The sequence below is a fragment of the Mytilus trossulus genome, chromosome 13 (genome assembly GCF_036588685.1).
Source record: "Mytilus trossulus isolate FHL-02 chromosome 13, PNRI_Mtr1.1.1.hap1, whole genome shotgun sequence".
NCBI lineage: Eukaryota > Metazoa > Mollusca > Bivalvia > Mytilida > Mytilidae > Mytilus > Mytilus trossulus.
Window position 1 is genome coordinate 55,542,239 of NC_086385.1, and position 19,348 is coordinate 55,561,586.

The 19,348-nt window shown below is 32.0% G+C and overlaps 2 protein-coding genes across 2 annotated transcripts; one reads left to right on the forward strand and one right to left on the reverse strand.

Annotated features, from left to right (window-relative positions):
* The first annotated feature begins 286 nt into the window (after window positions 1-286).
* On the forward strand, window positions 287-11,991 carry LOC134694598 (chitinase-3-like protein 2). The gene is made up of 8 exons (XM_063555630.1): window positions 287-571; window positions 1,274-1,343; window positions 2,958-3,397; window positions 4,587-4,717; window positions 6,057-6,180; window positions 7,936-8,121; window positions 9,029-9,145; window positions 10,073-11,991. The coding sequence occupies exons 2-8, from the start codon at window positions 1,286-1,288 to the stop codon at window positions 10,586-10,588; spliced, it is 1,572 nt and encodes a 523-aa protein (XP_063411700.1). The 5' UTR covers window positions 287-571; window positions 1,274-1,285; the 3' UTR covers window positions 10,589-11,991.
* A 461-nt stretch (window positions 11,992-12,452) lies between these two features.
* Window positions 12,453-17,588, reverse strand: LOC134694599 (uncharacterized). The gene is made up of 3 exons (XM_063555631.1): window positions 17,553-17,588; window positions 16,194-16,224; window positions 12,453-13,727 (listed from the first exon to the last, which is right to left on the reverse strand). The coding sequence occupies exons 2-3, from the start codon at window positions 16,201-16,203 to the stop codon at window positions 13,165-13,167; spliced, it is 573 nt and encodes a 190-aa protein (XP_063411701.1). The 5' UTR covers window positions 16,204-16,224; window positions 17,553-17,588; the 3' UTR covers window positions 12,453-13,164.
* Between the last annotated feature and the right edge of the window lie 1,760 nt (window positions 17,589-19,348).

The window sequence follows — 19,348 nt, forward strand, 5'->3', positions numbered from 1 at the left end:
ACACTCTTTACACACCCAAGTTACTACGTAATCCGAATTCAAGATTATTATACTTTCACCCTTTTTTACGACATGACAAAGCAAAATAACTGATCTCTAAAATGAAAATCATTTAAAAAAGAGACAAAAGTGATAAATCTTTTCAAAATATTTTAATGTAAACTTATTAAAAAAAATTGTATCAAGCAATTATTGATAGTTGATATCTGTTACTTATCCTTCAATAAACCTCTAAATAATAGAGTTGTCATGTAGATAAAGAGATAGACAATTTTACTTTCATCCGATGTTTATAGTTTTAGTACGACATAACTTAATGTACATTCATTTTGGGATTGATCTAAAGTATTGCATGGAATTTATATTTATTTGCTCTCTTAATCATTTTCTCATGCGGATATAGAAAGGTGGAGACATAGAAGCACAAAGAAACAACCTTACGTGTCTTTTTTATAAATTAAAAGGGCGGAGAGATTAAAAAACAGCACAAATAAACATCATACAAGTTATTTTTTTACAAATAAGAAAGACGGAAGATACGTGACAAGGCGGAATATCAATAGAATATAAGGTAGGCAGTATTATTTGTACTCTTTTTGTAGTTTCAAAATCAATTTTGTAAAATGATTTGTCGTTTAAGATTTCATATACAGTTAGCGGGTGCAAATTGTGGTTAGTTAATGTCTTTAGAGAAAAGCTAGCCTTAAACTCTTCTATGTATTTGTTTCTTAATTGTATACACTAGATAGAAAACTGACAGTCAATGGTCAGTTGAATTAATATCATCATTGATAAACAACAAAACCTTTCATTTTCAAAAACATATAATCTTGAGTGAGGTAGTCAAATCGATATGCAGATGTCTTGACCACAATTATGCGCAAAGAACCTATTTCATTGCTATCATTTTCGGTGAGATATATTCTTATTTGAAGTATGATTACTAATTATATGTATTTTCTTGTTTTTTTAAATTTAGAATAACAGAATGTTTGTTTTTACCAATTCAAGTTTCAACGTGCCTACGCAAATGAATCAAAATCTCTTTATTTCAAAAGAAATCGTTTTTCCTATCACGTAAAGACATGACACAGGCTTTTATTCAAACAGGTACAACAAGACATGGAGTGGACCCATATTTCAATATTTTTTTAATCTTTTTCTCATGATTTAAAAAGTATTATCTAGAAATATTTTACCAACAAATTTAGGTATCAAAACATTGAGTTGATTTAAATATCTTAACATTATTCACTTTTTTTTATTCAAACAGGTAGTACAAGATATGGAGACAGAGGCCATAATTTTTATGTTTTTGGTACTTTTTGTCAGATACTCAAATGGTAAGTTTTACAAAATAGAATTATAGTAACCTACTAGAAGTCAAAAATGTTATACATGTCACCACGCCTATAAAACAACGTAATGGCATGATTTGTTTGATCCCCATGCATTTTTACATCAGTTTAAAGGGTCATTTGTCTGAAAGGTCAGTTATCAAAGGTACCAGGATTATAATTTAGTACGCCAGACGCATGTTTCGTCTACATAGGACTCATCAGAGGCGTTATATCAAAATATTTATAAAGCCAAACAAGTACAAAGTTGAAGAGCATTGATGATCCAAAATTCAAAAAAGTTGTGCCAAGTCGAATAAGGTAATATATGCCTTGACTGTTATTCTAATAGTGATTTACATACAGGTTAGACTGTAATGAGCCGGATACATGATTCAAGGATCGTACAATAGATATAGGAAGATGTGGAATGAGTGCCAACTCTCCATGCAAGTCATAATTTATAAAAGTAAACCATTCTAGGTCAAGGTACGGTCTTAACACAGAGCCTTGGCATATTATGAACAGCAAGCTATAAAGGTCACCAATAATTTCTTTACTGTGTAAAATCCTTAAACCGGGAAAACCAACGGTCTACGTATATAAAACGACAAACGATAAACACTTATGAACAAACGATAAACACTTATGAACAAACGATAAACACTTATGAACAAACTATAAACACTTATGAACAAACGATAAACACTTATGAACAAACGATAAACACTTATGAACAAACGACAACTACTGGACATCATATTCCTGACTTTTCATTGAGATAGTATATACAGATATTTTAAGTCGCAGAAAGCAGGATGGTTTCCTAACTAGCAAAAATAGGTGAAGAAAAATAAACCACCACCAAAACAAATATAAAGAAAATGATGAAAAGGGAGAAATGATATTGGTGTCAGTTAAGTAACATATTTAAATAAATGGAAAAACATTTTTAAAGGATGTCAAAATATATATGTTACAGCGATTTTGTAGAATTATGGATTATGTTTAATCAGTGTTATGTGTACAACCATAATATACACATACAACTTCAGTCAAATACTCTATAGAACAATCAAAATGAAGTCTCGAATATATATATATTCTATAATATAAATTACAAAAAGAATTATAATTATCCAAAGTGGTAAAATTTCTGACGACCGCAGCTATTCATTTTTAATTTATTTTTTAGATTTAATCAATACAAGTATTTATTTCATATTCATATTTGTGTTTCCTAAATGTTCAACCGTACCGTGTAATATGTCTATATTTGGATGAAACGAAACATGATCATTATGGAAACAAGGTATCATTGTCCCAATAAAGACCCATCGACAAAGATGAAAAAACCTACTGCTGTACCCCTATTTTTGACCTTTCGACCTTTTGTGTATGTTTTGTTCACGCATCGTCGTCAATATAATGGAATTTGATGCGACTGTCATGTAAATGTACAAAATGTTATACATGTGAAAATGCCTATACAAAGTAAGGAATATGACAGTTGTTATCCATTCGTTTGATGTGTTTTAGCTTTTTATTTTGCCATTTGATAAGGGGCTTTCCTTTTTTAAATTTTCCTCGTAGTTCATTATTTCTTATTATCCTTTACAGGTTCTGATTTCAAGAGAGTTTGTTATTATGGAACATGGACAAACCAGCTTCAAGTAGTATCAGGCAGATTTTACATAAAAGACATTGATCCATTTCTGTGTACACATGCCGTATTTGCATTTGCCAAAGTAAATACAGACAAGCTTCGACTTGAAAGACTGCAAGTTGATGGTGATAATGGACTCGGGTATCCTGATGCGAAAGGACAACTTTACGATTTTACAAATATGAAACAAACAAATCCGAAGTTAGTAACGCTGCTTTCTATTGGTGGGGCAACATCATCGGAAGCTTTACATAATGTAGCGGAGAATCCCGAACGACGAAACACATTTGCTAAAAATTGTCGTATATATTTACGTGACCGGAATTTTGATGGCTTTGATATTGATTGGGAATACCCTGGAGCATTTAAGGACAAATTTACAGAACTATTAAAGGTAAAACAATTATAAAAAATTAATAAGCATGAACTTTTTTTTCATTGGTCAATTAGCATAACTTGTAATGCTGTTATTTTAGAAAAGTAAAAATTTGTAACTCTTTGAATCTATATATTTACTTGTAAAATTATGACTTTGTAAGGAAGTTAACTAATGTTGATTGTTTTGTTTATCATCTGTCTTGTGATTTTATATTGTTTGTATATTATTACTATCTGAACACTGATGTTTTCGAAGAGATATTTCTTCATTTTCATCTGTTGGTGTATTTTCTGTTGAGACAGTAAGGTTTTTAACACAGTAATATTGTTCACACAAAATAATGATTTTCCGTTATAAAGTGTCTATACTACTGCTGCCTTTATTTATTGACCCCTTATTCTTATTGATTTTGTATGCACATTGTATCAAAGATCAAATTTCTTCGTTCAGGGTATGTTCACTAGTGTTTATATATCTTTTGATTGAGTTACGCCATTTCCTTTGATATTTTATAGTGGGTCTTTTACGTTATGATGTTACCCTTTTGTTTTAGATAAGAGTAAATGTTTGGTACCTATAAAAACGTTTAAACCCGATGCATTTGTTTGTACGTGTCCTGAGTCTGAAATCTGTTTTTCATTAGTTGTCTTTCCTTGATAAGTGTTTCTCGTTTCTCGGTTTTGTATAGATTATGCCGTTTGTTTTCCCGTTTGAATGCTTTTACACGTGTTATTTTTTGAGTTGAGTCTTTTATAGTTTGCTGTTCGGTGTCAGACAAGGTTGCATGTTTAAGACCGTTCTTTGTATACGTTTCATCCTCGAGGGTATCACCTGCCCAGTAGTCAACACTGCGGTCTTGAATATCAATAATGTGGTAATTTTTTTTATAAATTTTCTGTTTACAAAACTTCGAAAAAACTAAGGATTTTCTTATCCCAAGCATAGATTACCTTAGCCGTATTTGGCACAATTTTTGGGAGTTTTAAATCTTCAATGCTCTTCAGCTTTGTACTTGTTTGGTTTCATAAATATTTTAATATGAGCGTTGCTAATGAGTCTAGTGTAAACGAAACACGGCTGATAACTACTTTGACCTATAATGTTTTTTTTACACATTGTGCATGTGGTGACCTGGATGAAAAATTGTCTAATTGTCACTCATACCACATCTCCTTATATCTAATTATTTTTAAAACGTATATAGGCTATGCATTTGGAGTTTGAAAATGATGAAGCGATCATAAAAAAGAACAAGTCAAGATTGGTACTTTCGATAGCAGGGGCTGCAGGGAAACCCAACATTGACGAATCTTACAATGTACCAGAAATTGTCAAGTATGTATAAACTCTTTTATGGGAAGGAAAATAAGAGTTATCTGAAACTAGTCCTCAGTCCATGAAAATGTTCCATTAAAGTACAGTGTTCCGAATACCACGCAACACTTACATTAATATTTGCAAAGTTACTAGTATCAAATTAGAAGATAAGAAAAGGAATTCAAAACGGTCAACATAGGAAGTGAATAAAACGGTCTTGTATGAGGTGTTTTCCTAAGCACACTTTTTTGTTTGCATAAAATGCCAATTCTTAAGTTTTTATTGACTATATAATATTGCATTGCATTGATAGGTTTTAACATATGCGAATAAGAAGATGCGTTATTATTGCCAATTAGACAGCTGTCTACAACTGACGACATGATACAGAAATTAGCAACTACAGGTCGATCTGTGGCCTTCAAGAATAGACAAAGCTAATACCGCATAGTAAGCCATGATAGGACATCCATTAACAAATATTTTATTGAAATGAGAGCATGAATTCTGCTTTAAACAATAAAGGCAATAGTGGTATATAGCTATTCAAAAGTCATTAATAGATTGAGAGAAACAAATCTGGGTTACAAACTAAAAATACGGAAAACACACCAACTATAAAAGAAAAAAAACCTGAACAATAGAAACACTAAAATAATACAAATAAAAAAAAACAATGCAACATCCATTGATGTTATTTGACAAAAAATGCCATATTCCTGACTTGTTTAAAACAAAGTACATTCAAAACTTGGGATTAAGTTTATAATGGTGTAAAATGATTTATGTTCTAACCATTACAAGAATATAACACTTAAAGTGTTATTAAAGCATAATTATTAACACTCCACAAGAAGAAGTGTTACTAATCGAATTGGACTCGTTCTTTGCGAATTGGTCAGTCTGTACTCTTCAATCCTATCTAGAAAACGGAAAAGCGACAAATACCCAAATAAAGTGTATGGCTTAGATAGGACTGTACAATGATCGATTCAACCACCACTGCGCTAATGTGTGCACGATGCCACTAAACCAGAAAGGACTTATATTTGTAGGGATCCAGCATGAATTAAAATGTTCATAAACCTGGATAACGTAAAACACACACTCGTTTTAGAAAAACGTGATGATATTTTCCAAGGAAACATATTATTATTGAATTTTGCAAAATAACTTAGTCGAAACAGTAGAAAACTTAAGTAGACATTGCTACAAATATTTTTTATAGACATAAGATGAAAAAAATTGCAAACATAATTTCATGTTCTATTATTGATTATTGAATATGTCATTTCATTATTTCATTTTGTCCATGACAAGACAGACTCTAAAAGCACAAATAAATTTCTTTTTACAGATATGTAGATTTTATCAACGTTATGGCGTATGACTATTTTGGTTCTTGGAGTAAAGTATCTGGATTTACAGGTTCTCTTTTCTCAAGATTATCAGATCCGACCTATAGTCCGGAATTATCGCAAGTAAGTTTAAACAAATAAAGGTCGTACCTCTGTTCTCATGATATTAAAGCATCGACTAACACAGTTCTTATTGTTCAGGCTTTACAGACCTTATGTTCTCAAGGTATTCAGATCTTAACTATAATTCTCAGTTTATTGTACTGATAGGTTGACTGTACCTCTGGTATCTTTCGCCCCTCTCTTATATTCAAATCTTGGCATTGTGTTGTTACATAGCGTATTATCAGTTCAATATTCAAGGGATTGCACAAAACATAAATAAATAACACGGCCCATGCCTCTTTTTAATACGTAAATGGCAACTTGATTTGCTACATCTCATTCGGCGTTTGACGCTCCCGATTAAGGTCAATCCAGGCAAGCCTATAAAATACATTTTATAACGTGTTATTTTTTATATTTTTAAAATACCGTGTCGATTCTTCTGATGGTCGACTATCAGTTTTTGTTTATTGCATTTTTATATACGTCCTAACGTTTTCATCAGAATGTACATTATTATTATTATTGGCATTAATTTTTCATTATGTTAACTATATTCAAATCACTTAAAACGTATTTCTATTCGTAACTTTTCTTCAATTGTCTAACTTCAAAATCAAACCAAGGCCAACATGCAACTTCATCGTTGTCAGATATAAAGAAATTTGTAATGGATTTAAAAACTGCATATTGATTTATTGTATGACGCTGTTTACCAAAGGATTAAAGTAGCAACATAAACAGTCTACGAATCGTTTGATATGATGTTATATGATGTTATCTGATGGTCCCTACTTAGTATATGCATACCAAAGAAAGATTTATGCATATAAAACGTTTTTAAAAATATCACTTACAAAAGTGGGGCGAAAGATACCAGAGGGACATTCAAACTAATAGATAAAAAATAAACTGACAACGCTATGGCTAAAAAAAAAACCCGAGCAAACAAACAAATAACAGTACACAAGACACAACATAGAGAACTGAAGACTCAACAACAAGGAACCCCACCAGGTGCTTCGGAAGGGTATCAGAGACTGAAAATAATTAAGGGATATTAAATACAGACACAGTTAAGTCGGCCTCATATTTTGACTTACATTTAGAAATTGACAACGAGGGTCGGTTGAAAACAAAACCTTCCGACAAAAGATATGATTTCAGCTTTTCAATTGTGAACTTTCCATTTCTAAGTAGCAACATTCCAGCAGCACCTGCATACGGGGTATAAAGCTTTCCGGAACACCTGAGATCATCCCTAGTTTTTGGTGGTGTTCGTGTTGCTTATTTTTCAGTTTTCTATCTTTTGTCATATGTACTATAGCTGTTTGTGAGTTTGTCTTTTTCATTTTTAGCCATGATGTTGTCAGTTTATTTTCGATTTATGAATTTGACAACGCAATGTCATGAAACGATTATCAACAGAAAGTCAAACTATTCTTTCTTGAATATGCCAAAGAGTCAACAACCTGACTTAAGAGCGGTAAACAGACGAAGGCCATCAATATGTCTTCAGCATAGCGAAAAACTACTAGGTGGTCCTCAGAAATGAATTTTATGAGTTTACTAAAAAAAGGACATACATATGAACTTTAATTTAAAACCAAACAAGACTTGCAGAGGCAACTTGGACAGGCACAAAATTGCGGCGGGGTTAAACGTCTTTTGTGAAATCTCAACCCTCGCCCTATACCTCTAGCCAATGTAGAAAAAAGAAAAACATAGCAATACGTAAAGTAATAACATTAATTTTTACAATTGTTTATGTAGAACTGGACTATACAGTACTGGATGAAAAAAGGAGCACCACCAGAAAAGTTAGTGATGGGAACCACGGCAACAGCTTTAGCTTTAACACTGAAAAGTTCATCTAATCATAACATTGGAGCACCAGTGATAAACAGCACTATTATAGGTCCAGTAAGGAAAATGAGGGGCCAGTTGTCTTATTCTGAGGTAATCAATCATTGTTGGAATATTACTGTTAATTTGACCATTCACATGTTTTAACGTGCAACAGTTCAACACAAAATCATTACATCAAGTACATCCGTTCATTGTGTTATTGTTCTACGGGATTTTTTTTCTTTTCTTCCATTATATCTTATGTGCTTCGTTCATATTCCTTTTAATGCCTCCTTGGTACACATTGGTTTGTTTTATAGTGATCAAGATTATGATACAATGTTCACTGCTGCATCCCTACTTTTTTTAACACTTTTTACCTCTTATTTCTGTTTGTTTTGTTCACACATCGTTGTCAATATAAAAGAGTTTTATGCACATGTCATGGAAGAGAGAGATTTAGCTACATAAGAAAATGCATGTAACAAGTCATGCATATGACAGTTGTTAGCCATTCGTTTGATCTGTTTGAGTTCATGATTTTTCTATTTAATTAGGGACTTTCCTTCTTTTTGTTTTTGTGATTTTACTTGTTATGCACTGAGTGCTTCATTAATAAAAGAAGTTTATTTGACCGTACACGTGTCGATCGATGTGTACTATGCAGAAATAGCGGACCTATGTCACGTTGGCATCAATCAATGGATATACTATTGAACTTATTGTCAATCCTAGCTTTACAATCTAATAATGATATAATATGATAATCTAATGCCCGGTAAGAAAACAAGTGCCGTGTATTGATTTTGGTATATGTAGATCTCGGTGTCTATAAATATAAAAGGATATTTTTGTTTTAGAGAAATATCGTTTGACATATAAAGCCGAAAGATAAAAAGGTTATAGAAAACGGACAAATATTATAAATAATTTGTCTGACAAAGCAAAAATGTAATATAGGAAGAACATTATTGATAGATCAATAATACTTTGCTTTATCACACGGTCTATTTTACAGTTATGTGACAAGGTCAGAGGACGTAGTGGAATATGGGACGATGAACAGAAGTATACATATGTTTATTCTGGTAACCAGTGGTTTGCGTATAATACCCGGAGAAGTATGATAGAAAAGGTAACCACCTATTTATAAGTATATATTGATAGGTGTTTTCTGTAATACTAACTTACAGAGAGAAGTTTTATTACTGACGTCTGTCTGTAAAAGTACAGTTTAGCCGAATGTTTAGGTCGTCCGCTCCAAATTGAAATGAATAATGGTTTTTACCCTAAATATTTCATTTTGAAGAGTTATAGGTGTTGACGGATATTAAAAAATCATATACATTGTCTCGAATTTCATGAATTGTATTTGTTCTGTGCTCAAGTCAGATATAAATAAAGGCAACAGTAGTATACCGCTGTTCAAAACTCATAAATGCGTGACAAAGCCTCGCAACCTAATTCTGGGCCTTGTACGAATAAAATTTATATTTGAAACAACGTGCGATCATTCCTTGTATCGTAAAGTAAACACAAAAAACTGCAAAAGGAAAACTAGAGTAGATATTAATGAAACAAATTGAGAAAAAATTGAGCATACGAATTAGCGATACTATTGTTGTTCATAATCCTAGGAGTTACATGTGTCTCCATAATGGACACCACACCACAAGTTTTACTGTTAGATGCATCAGAAAAAATCATAACATAAACAGTTTTAAAGGGACACTAACTACGAGATATATAAAAAAAATCAAATATATGAGTTTTTTGGTTCAAACATTAATGAAAGTGCAATACAACCCCACACATTCGTTAACAAAGCCGCACAAATACAAAGGGCAACAAACATACACCTTTATAAAGAAGACAACACTATACAAAGGTAAAGAAAATCTCGAAGTGTTTGATGATCTATTGTGAAACTGCCTTAAGATGTTTGGCGTGATCATAAACATTACCTGACTTTACTTAAATAGACCAGAAACAGAAAATGAAGGTGTCTTTAGTATCATTTGAAATTATGATCACATAAGAAACTTTTTAATTTATTTTCTAGGTTAAATACGCCAAAGTAATGGGATTAGGAGGTATAATGTTTTGGACATATGATCTCGATGATTTCTCTGGTGAACATTGTGGACAGGGAAAATTCCCTTTATTAAAAGCTATAAAAGATGCTGCATCTAATACTAGTTTTACCAAAGCGCCGACAACGATAAAGATCTCTACGATAGCGCCCACAACGATATCACAAACTACGAAAGCTCCAACTAGAAAACCAAGCAAATCACAGGAAATAGTAGCAACGATGAAAGTAACTAGCCCAGAAAATTCAACAGCATCTCAGAATACAAGAACAGAACCACCATTTGTATCTTTTGCTGCGACAAAAGAAACAACACATGTAACTACTGAGGCAACAACAACAGACTTGATTATCACCACAATCCGAACAACACGCAGACCCGCTTTTATATTGTATAATATAAATGAAGCGTCACATTCTAAAATTTGTAATGTTTTATGGATGACGATGGTTATCACTTCCTTGTTTATCTGTTTTGGGGATTAATTTTTCTTAAGGGAAACAGTGGGCAAATGCAATCATAGACGTTAAATACTTAGCAATCACCTTATTATAGACGTTAAGTATTCAACAATCAACCTATCATAGACGTTAAGTATTCAACAATCAACCAATCATAGACGTTAAGTATTCAACAATCAACCAATCATAGACGTTAAGTATTCAACAATCAACCAATCATAGACGTTAAGTATTCAACAATCAACCAATCATAGACGTTAAGTATTCAACAATCAACTAATCATAGACGTTAAGTATCCAACAATGAATTAATCATAGACGTTAAGTATCCAGCAATGAATTAATCATAGACGTTAAGTATCCAGCAATGAATTAATCATAGACGTTTTAAGTATCCAGCAATGAACCAATCATAGACGTTAAGTATCCAGCACTAAACAAACAATAGACGTTAAGTATACCGCAATCAACAGACGATAGACGTTAAGTATCCCAACAATCAACTAATGAAATCGTGTTTCAGTTCTGTATCAAATTCATTAAAGACATTATTTTCTCATGGAAACTTTAAAGGATGAATTTATTTCTCAATACAATCTCAACTGTTAACAGCAAACAAAGGTTAACTGGTCAACAAGAAATACTGATTATGTTAACATAATTGCCCGAATCATTTTTATTCTTGTTTTGTTGCTTTTCACATTCAAATCCCTTTAAAATTCTGTAATGTTTCAATGTTTCAAATATATACCCGGTATAAATTCTTCCTTGCATTTTATTCATGTATAAGTAAAGGGCAAACAAAGTTTGAAAGAAGTCTTTTTGAACAGCTTCCATTAGTGACAGCATACGTCCCGGGTTGACATGTTTTATCAATAGAATTAAAACAATTTGAACATATTTAAAGACAATTCGGGCCAATTAAAAGACAACTTAGACCACTATTTTAAGACAATTCAGATCACTTTTATAACAAATCAAACCACTTAATATTTTGTCTTTAAGTTTATTCTGTTCTTTCCTCTCATCATGTCTTTAATGTTGATATAATTTAGGTGAGGATTATACTTGATCTTGTTTTATAAACTGCTAAATTCCGAATTACTTATGTTTTGCCTGGATCTGTGTGTAATTATTTGATATTGGTGTGTGAGTTTTATGCTATACTATGTAATCTATATAGCTTGCTGCTCGTTGTGGGCCAAGGCTCCGTGTTGCAGGCCGTACCATGACCTATAAAAGTTTACTTTTATAAATAGTTATTCTGTTAGAGAGTTGTCTCATTGGCACTCATACCACATTTTACTATATCTATGAGCTTTTACAAGGCACAACGAAGTTATCAAAACAAAAGAATGTTTATAGATAATTAACATACTATATGTCTCGTGTGGAGAGCTTTCTCATTGGAAATTATACACCATCTTCTTAATATGACTTTTAATAAAACTTCTATCCAATGACTTATTGATCATATTTCCTTCTCCATACACTCATACATATCTGAAGTTTTACTTTTTACCACACAGGTTTTATTAACATTTAAATTATCATAAGTAACGCAAAAAGTGCTGAAGGCCGTACTTTAACCTAAAATGGTTTACTTTTTAAAGTGTTATTTGGATGGAGAGTTGTCTCATTGGCACTAACACCACATCTTCCTATATCTATATTGTGCGATCAGACTAGAAATGTGTCATATCATTACTCTAACAATAATTCTTCTGACAAAATGCCTTTCAGTGATAACCGAGGACACTATGTATGAAAATCTATAACATCTACAAAGTTTGAAGAGATAAGACAAGCTAGAAATATCGGTGAACCGAAATATCAGTATTATCAAATTAAGTAGATTATATGATTGAAAATGGGACCAAAGTTTTTTTAACAAGTGGACGAGCTTAAATATTATTGAACTTGATGCAACTTTAATACAAGTGAGAGATTTAGCACTATAAAACCAGGTTCAATCCACTATTTTCTACATTATAGGATAGTTGTTGTCCATTCGTTTGATTTGTTTGATCATTTGATTTTGCCATTTGATTAGGAACTTTCCGTTTTTTTAACAATTTGTGGTGATATACCAAGTAGAGGACCATAGAATAAATGTGTAAAACTATGGAGATTGTATATGTATTCAATTATTATTAAATTTCCAAAGAGCTGATTGTGTTAAAAAAAGGTATTTTTTCCTCGAGGTCCGAAACCCGAAAGGTTTCTCGGGATATGCTAATTAAACTTCGTACCCCAAAACTTAAACCACATATGTGAACTTGTCTTAGCTTCGGATAAAGGCAACAATAGTATACCGCTGTTCAAACATCATAAATCGATGGAGAGAAAAAATATTCGGGTTACACATTAAAACCAAGGGAAACACATCATATATAGTGCAAAACAGCGAAACAACAGACACACTTCATCAAGTGTTACAAAAAAAAGACAATGCAACATACATTGAAAGAGTCATCATATAAACCAAGTATCTATCAGGACATTAATGGTAATATTTAAATCATAATGCTATTAAAATTTGTCCACTTTTCGCTTAAAAGCTATTGTTTTAAGGTCAAAGATATAAAAGAACCTCAACATTAATTGGTGTTCCACGACTTCACTAGTTGGTGCACAATATTCTGGCGCTCAGCGTAGTTCAGTGCATTACACATACTCTGTCTCGAAATTGCATTCAGCTTATTACAGTCTTTCAAGCATCGCATCGCTTGGTCTTTTATTCGTTTCTCATGATATGTGTGTAATTTGTCCTGTCGCATTCCTAAAAATCTTGCAATTCTTTGATAATCTGTAACAACATGAGCAGACAGAAAATCTAGATCCTTGTCAGAAATACGCTTTTCAGGAATCGGTATCTCTCCTTTAAAATAAAGCTGTTTTACATCAAGAGCATTGAGTTCGTCTGCTGCAAGTCTATTTTCAATTGTAATTAAAGCGGATGTTAAACTTCTGAGATAACTTGAAGAGTCAGTTTTACTATACCATTTCCATAAGGTCTGAAATTTAATTTCATGGGTATTTTTGTAGTCACAGGAAATGGTGTCAAGGTCGTTGCTATCGAGACCAAGATGGATTCCGAGAAATTTTATATCACTGGTTCCCAGTTTGCTTGATATAAAATCAAGAACCAATTCAGGAGTCTCTAAAATAAGAAAAAGACAGATGACATGGTCTTTAAAAGTTTATTATACTACCATCTGATTTCAATACTGGTTCGGCTTCCGTACTTTGCTTTTAAAGATAACTTATGACCTAATTTGGTTCATTCTCTTTGGGTAATTAATCAGCAAATGCAATTTCAGTTTACTTAATTTTGAAGGTATAAGTCCTTTAAAACTGACAAATATTAAACGCTTTCAATCATCAAACAAGTGAAAACAGAGGATCTCAAAAATCTTTTCAAAACACAAATACAACGGAGTGTTTTCAGATTCTTGTAAACAAAGGTATTACTTCAATATTTTGATGGTCCGCAATTGGTTAATATAATCTATTGAGATCGAATTCCCAGGGCTTAATAAATCATTTGAAAGTCATAGGTTCAGACTATCACAGGCAACGAGGACCTAATTTTGTGTGCTGTCCGTCACATTTGTTTTAACTTTCAATTGATTTAATTTTTTCGTCATTAATCATTGCATTACTTTTTTCGTTTTAGTTGTTTTGCTTTTTTCATGACTGGGCATTTTATAGCCTTCTTAATTTGTGCAACCAGGATTATAATTTAGTACGCCAGACGCGCGTTTCGTCTACACAAGACTCATCAGTGACGCTCATATCAATAATTGTAATGAACAATATTATATTACTTATTTAGTAATTGTATTTATGTAAATAGTATAGCTAAATACTCAAAACGAATATTCCTAGATCAATTCTTTATTTCTTATCAAACCAAATTACATTGATTTAGAGATGCACACAATGAATAATATTACATAATGAATATGTACAGATATACAAAAGTTATACGAAAGCAAGAGAGATGCAAATATCATAAGTTACAGTATATATATTAAACTAAATGATATCAAGTACATGAGCTACCCAGGAGAGCCTACTTGCATATTGACTAAGCTGTTAAGATCAGACAGATTTTTACTGCTTATCAATTCATTAAATTTTAACGAATTTGGTTGATTTGTATATCTTTTTTTTTCAATAACTGTTTACGACCATCATTAAAAAAAGAGGATAAAAAAATGTAGTGAAATTCATCTCCGATATCGCTTGAGTTTATTATCTAACTTCTACCACAATTTGATATTAATAAGTATAATTGTAGTTTTCATTGTTATCAATAAATGTAATATCAGTATTACAAATCTAATCTTTGAATCAATCCTAATTCTATCTTATTTTTCGGAAATATTTTTTAGAATTCCAAATTTGACGTCACTTTCTGCGTTGAGGCTTTGGCTAACTCGGCTGTGTATTTTTATGTGCTGAATTAGGTTGTTTTGTGTGAAGTTTCCGTTGTTATTCTGTAGTTAGTAGCGACTTTGGTTTTATCATGTATATTTATTATATAGTCTTTTCATAAAATTTACTGTTCGTATAAATTATTAAAAAAAAGGATATTGTTAACCCAGGCAGAAAACCCTAGCCGTAATCGGAACTTTTCGTCCTCAGTGTTCTTCAACTTTGTACTCGTTTTAGCTTTCGCATTTTTTTTATCTGACCGTCACTGGTTAGTCTTGTGTGGACAAAACACACGTCTGGCGTATTAAATTTCAAACCTGGTACCTTTCGTTAGCTATTATTCGTGTGATTCTCTGTCCTATATGTTCTTCCATTTATTTGTATTGTAGTCCTGTCATGTAATGTTGTCATTTTAATGTTATATTTAACGTTGCCATAAAAGCGGGAGGTTTGGCATGCCACAAAACAAGGTACCATCCACCATTTTTTCTTAAAATGTCCTATACCAAGTCAGGAAAATGGCAATTGTTAAATTATAGTTTGTTTCTATGTGAGTTACATTTTAATGTTGTGTTTCTGTGGTGTCGTTGTTCTCCTTTTAGTGTTAGTGTTAGTTCGTAACCCGGATTTGCTTTTTCTCTATTGATTTATGAGTTTCGAACAGTGGTATACTTCTGTTGCCTTTATTTAAAGGTAAGCATTTTCTATTTTCTCTTGTAACAGTTTACCATCTACCAGTCTCAATAAGTAATCTATGATTCTATATTCAATCTTAATTATTTCAATATTCGTCTTTCTTTGTCTTCCACTGAGCCTTTTACACACAATCGTATTAATATTGCACCCATTATCTCATCATGCAAATATAATCTCCCCCAGTTTACATTAGTGTTTTTCTGTACTTTTGATAGTTGAAACATTGGTTGAAATATCAAAACATTTAAACTATCGTCAGTATTCACGGTTGAAGCCATTTGTTACTATAATTGTGAAATTAAATATAGATGCATTTTTTTTTTTATCTAAAATTGTATTTCTTTTTATCCATGTCTAGGAACATAAATTATGAGTTTTGCTAATTTTTGAAGGCTTTGAGGTGTGTGGGGAGTTGGGTAAATGGCAATTCTACCACATCTCCTTATTTTATACTAATAAGTATTATACTAATAGATCATTCTGATTTTACCTTCTTCCATATTGACTCAACTGCAGAAAAACTAAAAAATAAAATAGATTATTCCATATTGGTATCATTTTAGTAGGTTTCTCTATATGAATTAGATTTTGAATAAAAAAAGCATATTCACTTGTGAAAGTGCTATCCACCGCGCTTAACGTCACGCGTTTTCTGCTCTCGGAATATGGAATAAAACCACACATTTACCTCTTCAAAAGACAGAAATTGTATAATATTCACCTGCGGAAAAAGGATATTCACCGCGCAAAACGTCGTGTGCTTTTACGTGTATAATTTTGGTAAAAAACGTTTGAGGAACAATTGGTTTTGGTAAATATTTTCAATAACATTAATTTCTTTCGGAATATGGAATAAAACATTTACTGTCTTTTGTTTCGGTAAATATGTGGTTTTATTGACTTTTGAAAAACTGATATTCACTTCGGCCGTTGGCCTCAGTGAATATCAGTTTTTCAAAAGTTGGCCTCAGTGAATATCAGTTTTTCAAAAGTCAATAAACCACACATTTACCTCACCAAAAGACAGTAATTGTATACTATTGTATTAACTATTTGTAAGACCATGCGTATTGTGCAAAATAAAAAAAAATGTGCTGTCAGATGTTGGATGAGAGTAATCATAATTTATAGATGTTTATATTAACCTTATAGCTAAAAAATAATTAGCATTCTGGATCAATTTTGTAAAATTTATGTCATAGTTTTCACAATTTGAAACGATATAATGTGTTTTTGATTGTTTGTACACAACTGAAACAATCACGTTATTGTTGAACCGCCATTGCGCAGAAATATTTTGATCACAACGTCTACGAGTACATCTACTGGAAGATGCCCGTGAAATCATGGAAAAAATTGGCAAGTGTTGAAACAAAGTTTTCAAATTTCGCGGGCAGACTTTGGAATGAGACAGAGCATGCTAGAAAGCGTATAAGACTAGGATCGATATGGGTCTCCAAATTAAAAACAAAATGTTTCAATAACAAGTTTAGGAAGTACAAAACAGTAACATCAATACTATACGTCATATCACACATATTTGTATGATTTCAGAGGACTAAAATGACCGGTCTCTTCCAGTTAGTGTATGTATATCTATTTTGAAAGACTATTGCGGTAAGCATTTTTTGTGGTACTACTTAAATCAGTCCGTCACAAAATGAATCTTGTTTTAGACAATACGAAAGTGATTGCTGACATTGCTGATCGGACTTTTAATATAATCCGATATCTTCTTCTAAGGTTAAAATTAATAATGAAATGGTACAACCTCATAATGCCCTACCTTTGCTAGTCTTTGTCCAGAACATAAATATTTTAAAGAAATTGTAAAAAAATAAATGATTACCTTGTTACTTCAATTTACTTCCTCGTTGGAAAACTATATATAGATTGATTATATTGTGTATACATACGGACATGGACAGATTAAATATCCGCGTACATATAAAGTAAGTTTTTTCTATGATTAATAATCACTAAGACTACAAAAATTCTATATTATTCATTTTACCCGTTGTTCCCAACCCAGAGTAAAAAGGGGGTATCAAACTATAGGTAGCAATACACAGTTAGGAAAAAAAATTAAAATTGACACTCATAATTTTTAAACACCCTCTTTCCCCTCCTGTCTAACAAAGAAGGCTTTATATGTGTGTTATGCATGTATATACTTGTAGAAAGAAAATCTTCCATAGATTTGATTTTTAATGGTCATAAGGGTGAAATATAATCCCTTTTGGGTGTAACCATGGCAACAAACTGCAATTCTTAGATACAAAATATAGCAAAAAAGGGGGGTGAGCATGTCACAAAAGTCTCCAAAATTTGGTCTAAAGGAAAATTTCAATGAACTACAGTGATACCTTTCCTGAATCCATAGGTTTAGATCTATCAAGTGGTCCAAAAAAAATCATATGCTTTCCTGCTCGTTTTTCCATAAAATTGAATTGAAAAGATCGAGCGCAAAATCTTTGTTGATAAACACTACAATAAATTATGGACCTATGAACGGTACGGATAGGAAAATACGGACTGTCAATCATAGAAATGGCCTATAAAACATGTTAAAATCAATCTAAATGGTCATATAAACCCACTAAGAAGGCTATATTATTCTTCAATTATCTAAAAATCAATTTTATTGTACAAAAACTTTCATATTAAAAAAATTCACAGGGGCCATAATGCGAAACTAAACTTCTAACTGTGTATTGCTACCATATGCTCCCATTCAAATGCATTGATCGGCCCCGGCCCCCCTGGATTCGCCACTGTATATGAAGGGAAGTACTGATAATATCATTTATAAAATAAAATACAAATTTGGTATAAGTTTTATGAAAGTCGGTCATGAAGTAACTCGGTAATATTTTTTTGAAATATAATGTTTTTAGTTGAAATTATCAGACATTTTTTGAATGGAACCAATAACTTTACACAGTGAAGTTAGACACATGATCTGTATTTTAAATAAGATTCATGCATTTAGTCTTAAATCATTTTTAATTTTAGTTTTTGTGTATAATTTGGAGTTTAGTATGGCGTTCATTATCACTGAAATAGAATATTTTTTTAAGGGCCAGCTAAAGAACGCCTCCGGGTCCGAATTTCTCGCTGCATTGCAGACCTATTGACGACCTTGTGCTGTTGTCTGTTCTATGGTCGGGTTGATGTCTCTTTGACACATTCCACATTTCCATTTTCAATTTTATTTACTCAGATTAGCATTAAATAAACAAACATTGTATTAGTAAAGTACATGTAAGAGGTTTAAAGGGTTTGTGTGTCAGACGACATAATCATGATTCTTTCGATAAATGATACAATTAACAAGTCAAATTCTTCATCAAACGTTTAGTACATTTTATCAACGCTCTCAAGTTGTGCACTCGAGGTTTTGAATGTCGTGTGCACTATTTCGAAAGTAATAGTCCGATTTGAAAGAAGTGTATAGATTGTGTGCACAATACGTTAAGACGTTTGCAAACGTTTCAAAATCGTGACCAAGAGATTAAAAGCCGTGCGCACGAGCTTTAATGTTATGCGTCTTTGTTATATGGCGTGAACCAGTTTAAATTAGAGCCCAAAAACAAAAACACTTATTTTGAATGACACCATAAAGGCTCCGTAAAGCACTTACCG